This window comes from Taudactylus pleione, unplaced genomic scaffold (assembly GCF_031769625.1).
Source record: "Taudactylus pleione unplaced genomic scaffold, aTauple2 ptg000116l, whole genome shotgun sequence".
Taxonomy (NCBI): domain Eukaryota; kingdom Metazoa; phylum Chordata; class Amphibia; order Anura; family Myobatrachidae; genus Taudactylus; species Taudactylus pleione.
In genome coordinates this window covers 11,430,321-11,444,430 of record NW_028284518.1, presented here as the reverse complement: position 1 = coordinate 11,444,430, position 14,110 = coordinate 11,430,321, and the positions used below count along the sequence as shown (strand labels likewise).

Genomic DNA, 14,110 nt, shown 5'->3' with positions numbered 1-14,110 from the left:
TGATGTATTAAAATGACAGGTTGTGCTCCTATTTCCATTCCATGCAGTAATTTATAATCTGTGCACAATTGTTCATATGATTAATTTTGTTTATCAAAAAATTATGGTGCAATTTTATAAACAGACAATTTTTATTTTAAGTCTTAAATAAATATACTGTATTTTACAGGGTCAAAGTAACAGACAAACAGGTCAGAGTTATTCTATGAATGGTGTATTACATTTTATTTCATTCAATATTTAACATAAAATGTATATTTTATTGATTAAAATACTAAACAAAATGTTTTATGTTTTTTTTGTGTTTAGAAGGGGGAGGGGGTGAGAGTGTTGCCTAATTGAGCCTAGTACAGTAATATGAAAAATAAGATTATGCTAAATCTAGTCTTACAGTATGTGATTGCTATATACAGATAATGAGCAAGTTTACTTTACGGGAAGGTTTTTCTTTGACTTTGACCATGTATGCCCTTGTCGATTGATCACACTAAACAAACCTTTTAGAGTATGTACTGTACTGGCATGTGTAACCTCTTCAATAGATGTTATGGTCGAAATCCATCATGATGGAACTAGAGCAATACTGCAAAGAAGAATGGGTGAAAATCATGGCCAGATGTGCAAAGCTGGCAGAGACTTACCTAATGACTTACCTAAATGGACCCCCAGCTGTGATTATGCTAAATTGCTTCAGTAAGGTATTAAAGCTAGAAGGAAATGGTGATGTAATTTGTATTTAATGAATAAAAAGCTTTAAAGTTGTTACTGACATTACAGATTATTTTATGTTGACCAATGGCAATAATTCTTAAAAAATCAATTTGGTTCCATGTTGTAAAAAAATAAGGGGTAAATTGCTGAATGGATTGAATACTTTATTTTTACTTTTTGTCATTATTATTCTTTTTTTTTTAGAGAACTGTAGATTAAATAGTACAGAAAGAAAGGAGGGGAGGAATAGTACAAAAAAAGGGGGGAGAACATACTGTAGTTGTACATGTTGTCAGGCACTAGGTACATATTAATTAATGGAATCGGTCAGTTCAGTACACAAACCGTTCATTAAAGGTAAAACAATTCAATTCTCAAGGGGTTCAATTGAGAGGAACATAGGGCAGTGGTTCTCAAACTTTTTTTGAATCACGGCACCCTAGTGCATCAGCATTGTTTTCACAGCACCCCTAATGCAAAAGTTTGTTATTGAGAAATTCTGAAAAAATTTAGTGAAGTTGAAAAGTGAAGTAAATTGTGCTGACCTATCATTTTTAGGTTCAGTTATGGGGTGGTGGACAGGTTTGCACTTCTGTTTGTCCACGTACTTACATTACATTGACCATAAATAATTTGATTTGGTACTGGACCACCAACCTGAGGCACCGCTGCAAGTGTCCTGAGACACACCAGGGTGCCACGGCGCACAGTTTGGGAACCACTAACTTAGGGCCTTAGTTGGCACTGCACGCATGGTCGGGAATCTGCGCAGGCACCAAATCCGCACAGTGCATGTGCAGTACGGTTCCTGTGTGATCGCACGCAGAGCGGCAACATACTTTCAACGATTGACAGTCTGCTTCCATTTGTGAATGGGAGCGGTCGGTGATGGCCTCCGTGTCCCGAATTAGAGGCGTGGGGAGGGAAGAGGCCAGGATCGCTGTCGGCTGACTGAGATTTCCTGCCCTCTTTTTTGTATCTGCGGTGGCCGGTTTGCATGCTTCCATGGGTCACTTAGCCAGCCGATTTTACAGCAGATTATCCGATGACGCGTTCTTGGACGCAGCTCGGATAAGTAATGCATGCAGGAGGCATGACGCTTCCTGTTGCATTACCATAATTGCCAGGATGCAATTGCAAATCTGCTTGCGTGCAGCTTTGCAGTTCCGTCCTGTGCTGAATCAGACCCTTAGTTCATGCTGAATGGCAGTGGGTGAGGGGACTAGGCCAACAAGTGGGGGAAACCTCCCCATCTGTGACATATTCCTCCTCGGCACACCATTGCACAATGGTAGTTGCACAGGTTTAATAAGATATTCATAGGGCCTGCTTCTCATAGTGGAATCAGAGTTTGGAGAATATTATGGAAATGGAGGGCCGGGTTCTTTCAGTTTTGGGTGATCACTGCTCTACCTGCTATCAAGATATGGCTGAGTACATGCCGATTGTGTTTTGGAACAGATAAGGGATATAGGTGGAGGAGCGCTAGCTCTGGATAGGTCTTAACTGGAGATTTCAAGACTGGTCAGATCAGGTCAAAGACTTCTCTCCAAAGTAGTTAAATAATAGGGCAGTCACACAAGATGTGCATTATTGTGTATACTGGGTCACAACTGCGCCAGCAAAACTTAGACAAAGAAGGTACTAGTAAGGGACAGTCTCTTACACAATTTCAGGAGGAGGGAGACTGGAGAATAAAGATGAGCAAAGATTGAAGAACTGGGAGTAAATATTGTTTAAAGCCACTGTATAGTGCCTTTGAGGGGTGAAGTTTTCCTCTATAGTACATCTCTGTTTCCAGTTGGTAGAACAGGGTACTGATGATAAATACAAGTGCTTTTATAAATCTGGGTTTATTTGTAAAATTGTAATAATGGTTTAAAATAGCATTCCCAATTATTTGGACACATTTCTCTGAGCTGCGGCAGTGCCACTTCCTCCTAGTGAAGTCCCAGTAAATTTACAGTGCAACAGCTGTTCCTGGGGATCCTCAATTTCTGTTGGATCCCACCCACAAATCTTTCTTTCTCATCCTTTAAAATGGGTGGAAAGAGTTGTGAGCAACGGACCAATTATACGCTGAACTCGCTGTGATTGCCGCCTAATATTGGGCCACATCCTCCACAACTTTACACAGACACCAGCATTCTGCAATTGGTGTGACAGATCCCAAGGAGGATATCCAGTCTAAAGATCTACAGTAAAAAGGTAGACAATGTCTAGATCAGTGGTCTCCAACCTGTAGCTCGCGAACTACCAGTAGCTCGCGGTCTTAATTTTGGTAGCTCACCTAGCTGCAGTACTGCCAAGTCAGCTAGGAGGAAGTGACCTCTGATGTGTGCTCCCCCGTGACATCAACACCACGGGTGGCGCCACAGGGAAGCACGTCAGGTGATTTCCGCAGCCTCTACAGCAATCATCTGCCGTGATTCCCCGTGGTTTCACCCACAGCATCTACGCTATATCGGAGCAAGTGACTCCCACCCAGCCATGCCGGAAAAACACACAGCAGCCCTGCCTATATCTTTTTCCCTTCTACTGCACGTACCTCCTTGGAGCCAGTAATTAACAGTGAAATGTGCCTGTGCTTAAATTTAATTACAAACTACAACAATATCACTGTAATAATTAAATGCATTGTTATTTTCTATGAAACATTTTTTTCATTAAATCACCTTCAGTTGTTCGGTTATTAGCCAGATTTTTTTTTCTACAATTTTAGTAGCTCTTCAGGAGGTTTCATTTTTCTAAAGTAACTCACACCTCAATTAAGATTGGCCAACACTGGTCTAGATAGACACCAGATGGTAGACAGTCAATTGGTCGACAGGGACAAAAGGTCGACACACTAAAGGTCGACATGTAAGAGAGGTACAAATGGTCGACAGGGTGAAACGGTCGACATGAAAATGGTTGACACAAAAAAAATTGGTCGAAGCACTTTTTTTTTAGGGTTAGGCACTTACCGGAGGGTTAGGGTGAAGATTAGGGTTAGAAAAAAAATGGCAACCATTTTTGTGTCGACCATTTACATATCAACCTTTTGACCATGGCGACTATTTGTACCCGTCGACCTTTAGTGTGTCGACTTTTGTCCCTGTCGACCTTGTGTCCCTGTCGACCTATTGACTGTCTAACATCTGGTGTCTATCTACACATTGTCTACCTTTTTACTGTACATCTTTCAATCCACATCCTCAAGGAGAGAAGCGCTGCATGGAGCAGCACCTGTGGCTGTGGTGAGGGGAGCTGTGTGTAGAATGCAGCTTTACTGTTATTTACCCAAGTTCAACACCTAAAATGCCCTGAAAGAACCAAGAAACCATCTATCAATACACAGTGTACAGTAAAAAGTGTTAAAATTAACATGTTTGATAAATTACAAACTCTTGTATTAGTGTAGTGTCAAAATATATACAGTCAGGTGCATAAATATTGGGACATTGACAGAATTTTCATATTTTGGTCTCTATTCACCACCACACTGGCTTTGAAATGAAACAAACAAGATGTGCTTTAACTGCAGACTTTCAGATTTAATTTAAGGGTAATTACATCCAAATCAGGTGAACGGTGTAGGAATTACAACGGTTTCTATATGTGCCTCCCACTTTTTAAGGGGCCAAAAGTAATGGGACAAACTAAACAATCCTAAATCTAACTTTCACTTTTTAATACTTTGTTGCAAATCCTTTGCAGGCAATTACAGCCTGAAGTCTGGAACGCATAGACATCACCAGACGCTGGGTTTCATCCCTGGTGATGCTCTGCCAGGCCTCTACTGCAAATGTCTTCAGTTCCTGCTTGTTCTTGGGACATTTTCCCTTCAGTTTTGTCTTCATCAAGTGAAATGCATGCTCAATCAGATTCAGGTCAGGGGATTGACTTGGCCATTGCATAACATTCCACTTTTTAGCCTTAAAAAACTCTTTGGTTGCTTTTGCAGTATGCTTCGGGTCATTGTCCATCTGCACTGTGAAGCGCCGTCCAATGAGTTCTGAAGCATTTGACTGAATATGAGCATATAATATTGCATGAAACACTTCAGAATTCATTCTGCTGTTTTTGTCAGCAGTCACATCATCAATAAATACAAGGGAACCAGTTCCATTGGCAGCCATACATGCCCACGCCATGACACTACCACCACCATGCTTCACTGATGAGGTGGTATGTTTTGGATCATGAGCCGTTCCTTTCCTTCTCCATACTCTTCTCTTCCCATCACTCTGGTACAAGTTGATCTTTGTCTCATCTGTACATAGGATGTTGTTCCAGAACTGTAATGGCTTGTTTAGATGTTGTTTGGCAAACTCTAATCTGGTCTTCCTGTTTCTGTGGCTCACCAATGGTTTACATCTTGTGGTGAACCCTCTATATTCACTCTTGTGAAGTCTTCTCTTGATTGTTGACTTTGACACATATACACCTACCTCCTGGAGAGTGTTCTTGATTTGGCCAACTGTTGTGAAGGGGTTTTTCTTCACCAGGGAAATAATTCTTCTGTCATCCACCACAGTTGTTTTCCGTGGTCTTCCGGGTCTTTTGGTGTTGTTGAGCTCTCCGGTGCGTTCTTTCTTTTTAAGAATGTTCCAACCAGTTGATTTGGCCACACCTAATGTTTTTGCTATCTCTCTGATCAGTGGCAAACGCAGAATTTCTAGAGGGGGGTTTCCAAATACTTGATTTTAGAGTGAGTGTGGCCAGTCCATGAAGAGGGCATAATTAGCACTTATCCAGCTTTAATATGCATCATACAAAGTATATTGTGTTGCATAATTCCAGCATATACAGGACCAGCGATCACAGTAAGCCATTAGATGCGGCAGAAGGTCCATCCTGTGTGAGCAGAATGTTTGTTTTTCAGATGTGGGCACCATTCCTGAGCATTGGAGCAAGTCCGAGAGTCTGGGGTAGCAGAAGAAGAACCTAATACTGCCCTGGACATGTATGTACATATTGGTCTCCTTATGTACTGGATAGTGTATTATTATACAGTATTAATAATTAACCCTATTGATGGTCTATAACAGATGCACCCCTAACAGTGCATGTTTTCCACATCTCCTAGTTGGTGCACAGGTATATTTATTACTGGCTGACACATTTTAAAAGAACCAAAGGTGTTGCTAATCATTTCATTTGTGATACTGAGAAGAAGATGCAGCACTAGTAACATTGTATTATATTACTATTTCTATTGTGGTCATAGTGTGTGCTGGGGAGGGGGGTTTCCAGGCAGACGGAAACCCCCCCTGCGTTTGCCTATGCTGATGGGTTTGTTTTGATTTATCAGCCTAATGATGGCTTGCTTCACTGATAGTGACAGCTCTTTGGATCTCATATTGAGAGTCGACAGCAGCTGATTCCAAATGCAAATGTCACACCTAGAATCAACTCCAGACCTTTTACCTGCTTAATTGATAATGAAATAATGAGGGAATAGCCCACACCTGTCCATGAAATAGCTTTTGAGTTGATAGTCCCATTACTTTTGGCCCCTTAAAAAGCGGGAGGCACATATAGCAACCGTTGTAATTCCTACACCGTTCACCTGATTTGGATGTAATTACCCTCAAATTAAATCTGAAAGTCTGCAGTTAAAGCACATATTGTTTGTTTCATTTCAAAGCCATTGTGGTGGTGAATAGAAGCCAAAATATGAAAATTCTGTCAATGTCCCAATATTTATGCACCTGACTGTATTTAAAGCTAAACAGACCACATATACTGTACATCATATGGAATTTCCTGTGATGTACATTGCTAGTTTGGTTGCAGCTCTATAAGACCCAAACTAGCAATGTACATCACAGGAAGAAGAATTGTGTTTTTGGAGGGAGGAGAATATACTAAACACTTTGCATTTGGAGATTTAAAAGAGTTGTGTATGGCTGTACATATAAATACAGAGCTTTACACTAAATATCAGCAATTGAAGGGTATCAAAACACTCCCTTATAGAAAAACCTTAAAAGCCAACAAATTCTCGGTTAAATATATACTGTAGTAATAAATAAACCCTCCAGAGTTCTCTGACTAGAGAGTGATTTTTGTGGTGTCTGCTTGAAAACAGCAGAGTCTGAATGACAATGAAAAGGCAGAAACTGCAGCTACCCTGAGGGCAAAGAAGTGCAGGTCCAAAGCTTTATTGTAGCGCTCAGTATGCATCTAATGTAACAACGGGGTGTGTGGGAGGTTATGAGGTACAGTATACAATGACATTGAGTGATTTCTAACCAGAGGACATTTCAGATGGTTTAATAGAAAAACAAATTGGATGAATAAATATGTGCAAGGTAAGAATGAATGGAATGGTGTTTTATGTTACACTGTAGAAATAAAAAGTGAAGCAGATATACTGTACATTGAAGAAAGAAGAGAATTCAGGACATGATAAAGATGGACCCCATTCTCACAGTCATTGTCCCTCTGATTTAGCAGTAAGCAATCCTGACTATAGCATCAGTGCTGGTTATTCAATAAGGATGCGGTCATAATCCCGGCACCGGCATCCCAAAGGTAAATAGCGAGGTTAGGGGAAGCATTAGGGTTAGGCACTAGGGGGAGGGTTAGGCACTAAGGGGGAAGGGTTAGGTCTGTGCAGGGAGGGGGAGGTTAAATTTAGGCACTAGGGGGGAGATTAGGTTTAGACACCGGGGAGGAAGGTGTAGGGAGAGGGGGAGGGTTAGGATACCGACTTTCAGGTGTCGCTATTGGAATGGGTATGTAATGCCGGCTTACATTACAGTGGCATCCCGATGGTTGGTATCCCGACAGGGTCATGTAAGTATACTTACCCTTCCCCCTCTAACCCTCCCTTCTTGTAGCCTAACCCTCCCATCCCGAACCCTAACCCTCCCCGTTAGTATCTAAACCTAAGTTTCCCACCTTCATGCCTAAACCTAACCCTCCCCCCTTAGTGCCTAACCCTAACTGCCCCCTAGTGGTGCCTGACCTTAACCCTCCCCCCTAGGGATGACTAACCCTAACCTCCCCCCCAAAACCTAGCGCTAAACCCGCTAGCTTACCTAAACCTAACCATCCCCACGCCCTGCGGCTAACACTAAGGGCGCCCGGCTTACCTTCGTTCTGGCTGTCGTCCTCCTGGATTCTGGCGCCGGGATTAAGATAGGCGTCTGTATTTTAACGCCTATCTTAACTCCCTTGTCGGGATTCCAGCGTCGGCATTTAGACCGGCGGCTACATCCCGTTGCTATTCTAACCCTGTCGGGATGCCAGCGTCGCGATTCTGACCACTGGGATCCGGAGCGCCAGCATCCTGTACCCAAACCATTCAATCAGGTATGGTAGTAAAGATACTTGCCACTGCTGTCACTACCATCAGCATCAGTGGCGTAAGTTCATCCCAGACGCCCAGAGGCAAGTTATAATGTGGTGCCTCCCGTCACAGCCGCTGACACTGTAATGTAGCAATTCACATGCAGACGGGCTATAGATAGATGACGGTAGCAGGTGATGGTCTGACATGGAGCTCCCACTAGTGTATGGTGGCTTCCCAGGTGCCGGGAAGGGGTGTCATGTATTGGGCGGCCGTGACGGTATACTCCGGGTACATAGTTACAGCCCTAAGTGGGGTGAATATGTTGTGGACAATGGAGAAGGTGCCCCTTCAGAGCTGGAACCTGGCGGCAGGCGCCTCCATTGTCTCCCGTAGTTCTGCCCCTGATCAGCATGTAGCTATACCAGGCCTTCTGGATAGGTACAAAGATACATCTCCTAAGAGGAGTACCTTTAATGTTCGTGCATGCAACAGATCTGCCAATGGGCTGCAAGTTGCACCTTAAGCTAATTCAAATTTTGGGGTAATTTATTTGATTGTTCACAGTGCTGCAAAGTACATTTATTCACACCCAGGGACAGAGGTTCTGGTGAAACATGCACCAGCCGACGGGCTGCTATCGGAGCCCATCTCCTGGCAAGAGAAACTTAGTAAATTAGTGTGAATGTATACAGTATATCACATTGTGAATTTGGGTGAAAAGTATTTATCACATTTGAATTAAAAATTATGATAAATATGCCTCTTAAGGATGCCCATACTGCCACCAGCCCTGTGAATAATAAGCATCCAAGCAAAGCCATCAAAAATACATTGTTATATGAGGTAGCATCTAACATTTATTGTATTTTAACAATTAATCAAACAAGCATTATATAGTTAATTTGTATACTAGTATCCTATATATTGCCATAAGTCAGTATTATGTTTATTCTCTGCTGTGTGACCTCTCTATAATATCACACTTAGCACGACCTTCCTGAATGTGTTGAATAAGCTGCCCCTATCCTTAGTAAATCTCCTGTGTGCTCATGGTGGGCAGGGTTTGAATTGAGCTGCAACTAGTGACAGCAGGCAGAGCCAGGCAGTCTGTACACATAGGATAGAAGAAGAGCTTCTGCCATAGACTGGAGTGGAGTGCTGTGCAGCATAAGCATATAAACATGTATCAATGACTGTTGCTGTGCTCTCACACAGGTATCATACTGAAACATCTGCTAGCAAAGTGCATGCCCAGTAGCAGAGGTAAGTGTTACCATTATATGGTTCCCCCCCTGTATATAGCAACTAAGTTCTTTTATAACTTAATTTAGTATAGTGTTAAGAAAATATAAGACAATTGTGTTGCTTATATTCTTTATTATTATTATTACAATGTGGTTTATATGTGTTATTGTTACATACCAGGTAGCTAGAAATATTGGAAACTTTGGTTTGCAAGTTAAAATGTCTTTTTTTGTCTGAATACACTAATAATACTATGAGTTTATATGTGGTATTATGTTATATTAAGTATCATGATTTGTGTAACTTCAATGAGCTCCTACCTATGGACAGCAAGGATGGATGGACATGAAAAATAAAGTCAGGTTGCTAAAATGTAGTATTAATGTGCTAATTAATGTGCTTATTAATGTGCTTATTAATGTGCTAATTAATGTGTAATGTGCCAGCACATAACTTTTTATGTAAATTCACCTATTTAGCAATTATGTTTACAGTAGTTACATATATTTCCTGTAAGTGTCAGCACATCTAACTGCTCATCTCTGCTCACTGCTTGGAATGGTGTCTATGGGAATGTATTATACCTGCTGGGGAAATGCAGTACATGGACCAGTAGCTGTGCCCATTCTGTTTGCCCAGTGACTTGGTTGTGGATGGAAATTTAGACCCAATGCTTTTCTAACATTAATGATTGTTTCAATTGGACATACTGGGCTGGTACACACATACAGTGGGTTCAGAGCACCCACTTCTAAGAACTTGATAATAGTAAAACAGGACATCATTTTAGGGACTTCACATTATGAAGTTGGGACATCTTTATGTCTAATTCAGCTATATTTACCAAATGTACAGACACCACAGACTGGATCTGAGAGTTAAAGATATTTATTACAACATAAAGAGACATACAATAGAAAAAAAAAAGTCCAAGGATAACCCAGCTCTAAGTTGTAATGATGGACATAGAACCGATTAATGTCCCAAATGACCTGTAACAGGGAGTAGTTCTAACCTCAAACCTTCTCCAAAAAACAGCCCAAAATTCATGAAACAAGACAAGTGCTATTATCTAAATTCCCTCAATAAAATATTAAAAAGCTGACAGGTCTTCTGTGAACCAGGGGGAAATTAAAGTGACTTGACGGTTATATTCAGTTAAACTAAATATATCACTTCAGGCAATCCTAGAATTCAATGACATACTGTAGAAACCATGAATCATAATTTCTGTCAAATTGTTTTCATTAACTGGTAAAATTTGCTTATGAAGTGAAAACATTCCTTGTTAGCAGACATTGCACCCAACCTGGCCCATGTCTATTTAACAAAAATACAGCAATAATTACTTTCCTTGCTTTCTTACTCTTAACAAGCTAGTTAGTCTATACTTGTGAGATCCAGGAAATGCATTGACAATTGATGATGTCCCAGAGTGCTTGCACTACAGTATAGGCTTCCAGTCATATGTATAAGGCAGGTTGCTTTATGCCTGGCTGCGTCAGATAGAAGGCAAATGTGTATTATGTTATAAAGAAAAAATGCAAAGTAATATACCTACGTTAAGAGCTTAGCAGACTGGACCTGGAAACATAAATTGTATGAGGGGGTGAGCACAGGATTTCTAGAGGGAGTTCCCATATACAGTGTGTGGTTCAGAAGGAAAGACAAAATATAACACACACACACACATATATTTATAGATATATATACTGTATGTATGTCCATATATATATATATATATATATATATAAATATATATATATTTACCCACCCACACTGACGGCACTCAAGGTACTCATCAAACTGATGAATGTGATGTACGCTGCACAGTTATTCCAAAGTTTCAGTTCTTTTTATTTTGCTCTTTCTTCAGGGATCCAGTATCCCTGAAGAAAGTTAAAAATAAAAAGAATTGAAACGTTGGAATAACTCGGCAGCCTATAGCGCATTTATCAGGTTGCTGAGAACCTTGAGTGCAGCCAGTGTGGGTCGGTAAATATTCAAAATATTTTATGGAAGTCACATGGGCAGTTGTTCAAAAAGATTTGGAGTGCCGGTCATTCTGTTGTTTACTTCCAGGTGCGGACATCAGCATCAGAGCTCTTGCAAGATCCAGTGTCACAAGATCCAGCGTCAACTAGGAAACAGGTGCAAACATAAACAACAACACGGTATCAAAAGTAGACAGCCCATAGGCTAGCGGACCAGCTGCTAAATGTAAATAATGTTCATTGGGAGGGATGCATCAAGCATCGCATTTTGGATGTGATGCATCTCGCCAATCATCACATGCGTACCAATAAGAGCTGTCCTTTGCAGTGTGGGAATTTCCTGGTCTATGACCCGGGAGTCCCTCTGCACATCCACAGCCTTTGGGCCAGCACATGCATGAGTTGCAGGGGACCCTCTCGGGGAAGTCTCCCAAAAAGAAGCCCATAGGCTTCTATTAGGCAGTGCCATCTATAGATGGCGTTGCCTATTGAGTCCAAACAAAAAAAGAAACATCCTTTTTAATTTATAGAAAAAGAGATATTATTCAAAGTACAACAATTTAATATGTAAAATTAACAAAAGTGTATATATTCCATAGACAAAAAACCTTACGGTTTCACATGCCCCATTAAGGCTTCTTAGATATGATCTGAAATTTCACAAAACCTACTGAATTTCTGCCACTCAAACTAAGAAAAGCAATGAAATTCTGATCATTAAGGCTGATGCCTTAATGGCCATATTCCTTGCGCAATACAGATATGGTATGCCATCACACCCTGTGGTTAACTGCAGATTCAGCACTCTTACATAGGGGGTCATTCAGACCCGCTCGCGAGGGAAGTTCGCTCGCAAGCGGGTCGATGTTCCCCCACTGCGCATGCGCACGACGGAGGGAGCTCCGTCGTGCGCATGCGCGAGACCCGGCGAGCGACGGGCTCTCCATCGCTCCGGGACACGCACCAAAGGGGGCGTGCTGTCGATGTTGATTGACAGCACACCCCCTTTGATGGGCGTGCCGGGGGCGTGCCTGCCAGACGGAGGCGTTCCCATGGGAACGCCTACCGTCTGAAGCCGGCCCCACTGACATCACTAGCGATGTCAGTGGGAGTGATTTTGACTCTGATGACTCGCTGCTTGTGATTTTGACTCTGATGACTCGCTGCTTGCGGCAGCGAGACCCTACCGCAGGGTCTCCGTCGCAAGCCCGATGGTCGCGATGGTCAAGACCATCGCGACCATCATCATGGACGCTCGCATATGCTGTGGGTGGTCACCCACAGCTATGTGAGCGTCCAAAAGGCCGCTCCAGATTTACATAGGACGGCCCTGATTCAGAGCGAGCGCTCTGGTCAGAGCGTTCAGCTCTGAATCAGCGTTCAGCTCCGAATCAGGCCCATAGTGAGATTGCTGTCACTCACAGAATTGTATGCTCATTGGAATACACACATGCAGTTTAGGCTACTGAGATCTGAGCAGAAGATAGAGCTGCGCAGATGGGATAAGAGTGGTGTGGATGGGGGGAGGAGACAAAGCCGTGTGGATGAGGGAGAAAGAAAGGCGTGGAGAGGGGGGAAGATTAAGCAACACATATGGGGGAAAGCCAAAGTGATACAGATGGGTTCTTAAAACAGTGGTGCTGATGGGGGGAGGACAACAAAGTGATGCAGATGGGTGGAAAACAGTTGTGCATCAGTCTTAATGATCGGAATTTAATTGCTTTTCTTAGTTTGAGTGGCAGAAATTCAGTAGGTTTTGTGATATTTCAGATCATATCTAAGAAGCCTTAATGGGACATGTGAAACCTTAAGGTTTTTTGTCTGTGTAATATATACACATTTTGTTAATTTTACATATTAGATTGTTGTATTTTGAATAATATCTCTTTCTCTATAAGTTAAATAGGGTGTTTTTAAGACTTGAACAGAAATTAAAAAACTTTCTGGCTGCATAAAGTGCAGTGTGTCACTAGGGGGTGTGAATCGCATTGGGTGACACCAATCTGAGGGATGATACCAAAATAACAGCTGCTCTGCTATTTTGGTGTCACCCCCTCAAATGGAGTCACTGATGCAGCAATGATGGATGATGCACGTCATCCAAACTGTTCTGCAGGAGGTTGGGGGCTTCAGGGAAGCTCCTAGAGCTCTGGGCAAGCCCCAGCATGACAAAAACAGGTGTCACACCCCAAAACAACACATACCAGGTGCCAGAGGCACGCATGAAGGGTTGGTGAATATCGCAAAGGGTGTCACCACCCTGAGTGACACCTCTGATAAAATGTACTCCTATAACTTTGCCTACTACAGTATTTCTGTATTCTCTGAGTGAATACAGGTTTTACAATACAAACAGTTATCTGGCTATATAAGGATAGATAAAGATATAAAAATATATAACATGTATTTATGCATATCAACTTCACACAGATCGATCTGCTCACCTCTAGTGTACCTTGCACTAAGCCAATTTGTTGCCCATGAAATGGTCCTGGGTCTTATTTTAGAATTAAAATCAATCACAATTACTTGAGCACAAACTACTAAGAATTTTGTTAAGGGAAATGTTTCCAATTCTAAATAATAATACATATCCTTATGATTCTTTGATTTTGTTTTCCTTTTTCAGACTACTTGAAACAACAATTGCATCTGAAATGAAATCTTACTGGGCTTTAGCAGCTCTTACAATATCAGTATTTACACACTTATTGAGTGGACAATATATAACAGAAGACAATGATGAAGATACTCAAGCAGGTATATTCTCCATTAATGCATACACTAACTTTTATTCAACCCACGTTTCTCCTCTCCTGTTCTCTCCTCTGTGGTGCCTCTCTCCTCTCTTTCCAGATCTCCATGTCTCTCTCCT

General features: G+C 41.7%; 1 protein-coding gene across 1 annotated transcript in view; it reads left to right on the top strand.

Annotated features, from left to right (window-relative positions):
* Window positions 1-563: 563 nt before the first annotated feature.
* The window catches only part of LOC148524760 (collagen alpha-1(XXI) chain-like), a 145,470-nt gene continuing 131,923 nt past the window's right edge, over window positions 564-14,110 (top strand). Inside the window, exons 1-5 of the mRNA XM_088471634.1 lie at window positions 564-693; window positions 9,212-9,259; window positions 11,118-11,124; window positions 11,324-11,392; window positions 13,865-13,995. Coding sequence (XP_088327760.1) covers window positions 564-693; window positions 9,212-9,259; window positions 11,118-11,124; window positions 11,324-11,392; window positions 13,865-13,995 — 385 coding nt within the window. The remainder of the gene's footprint in view (window positions 694-9,211; window positions 9,260-11,117; window positions 11,125-11,323; window positions 11,393-13,864; window positions 13,996-14,110) is intronic.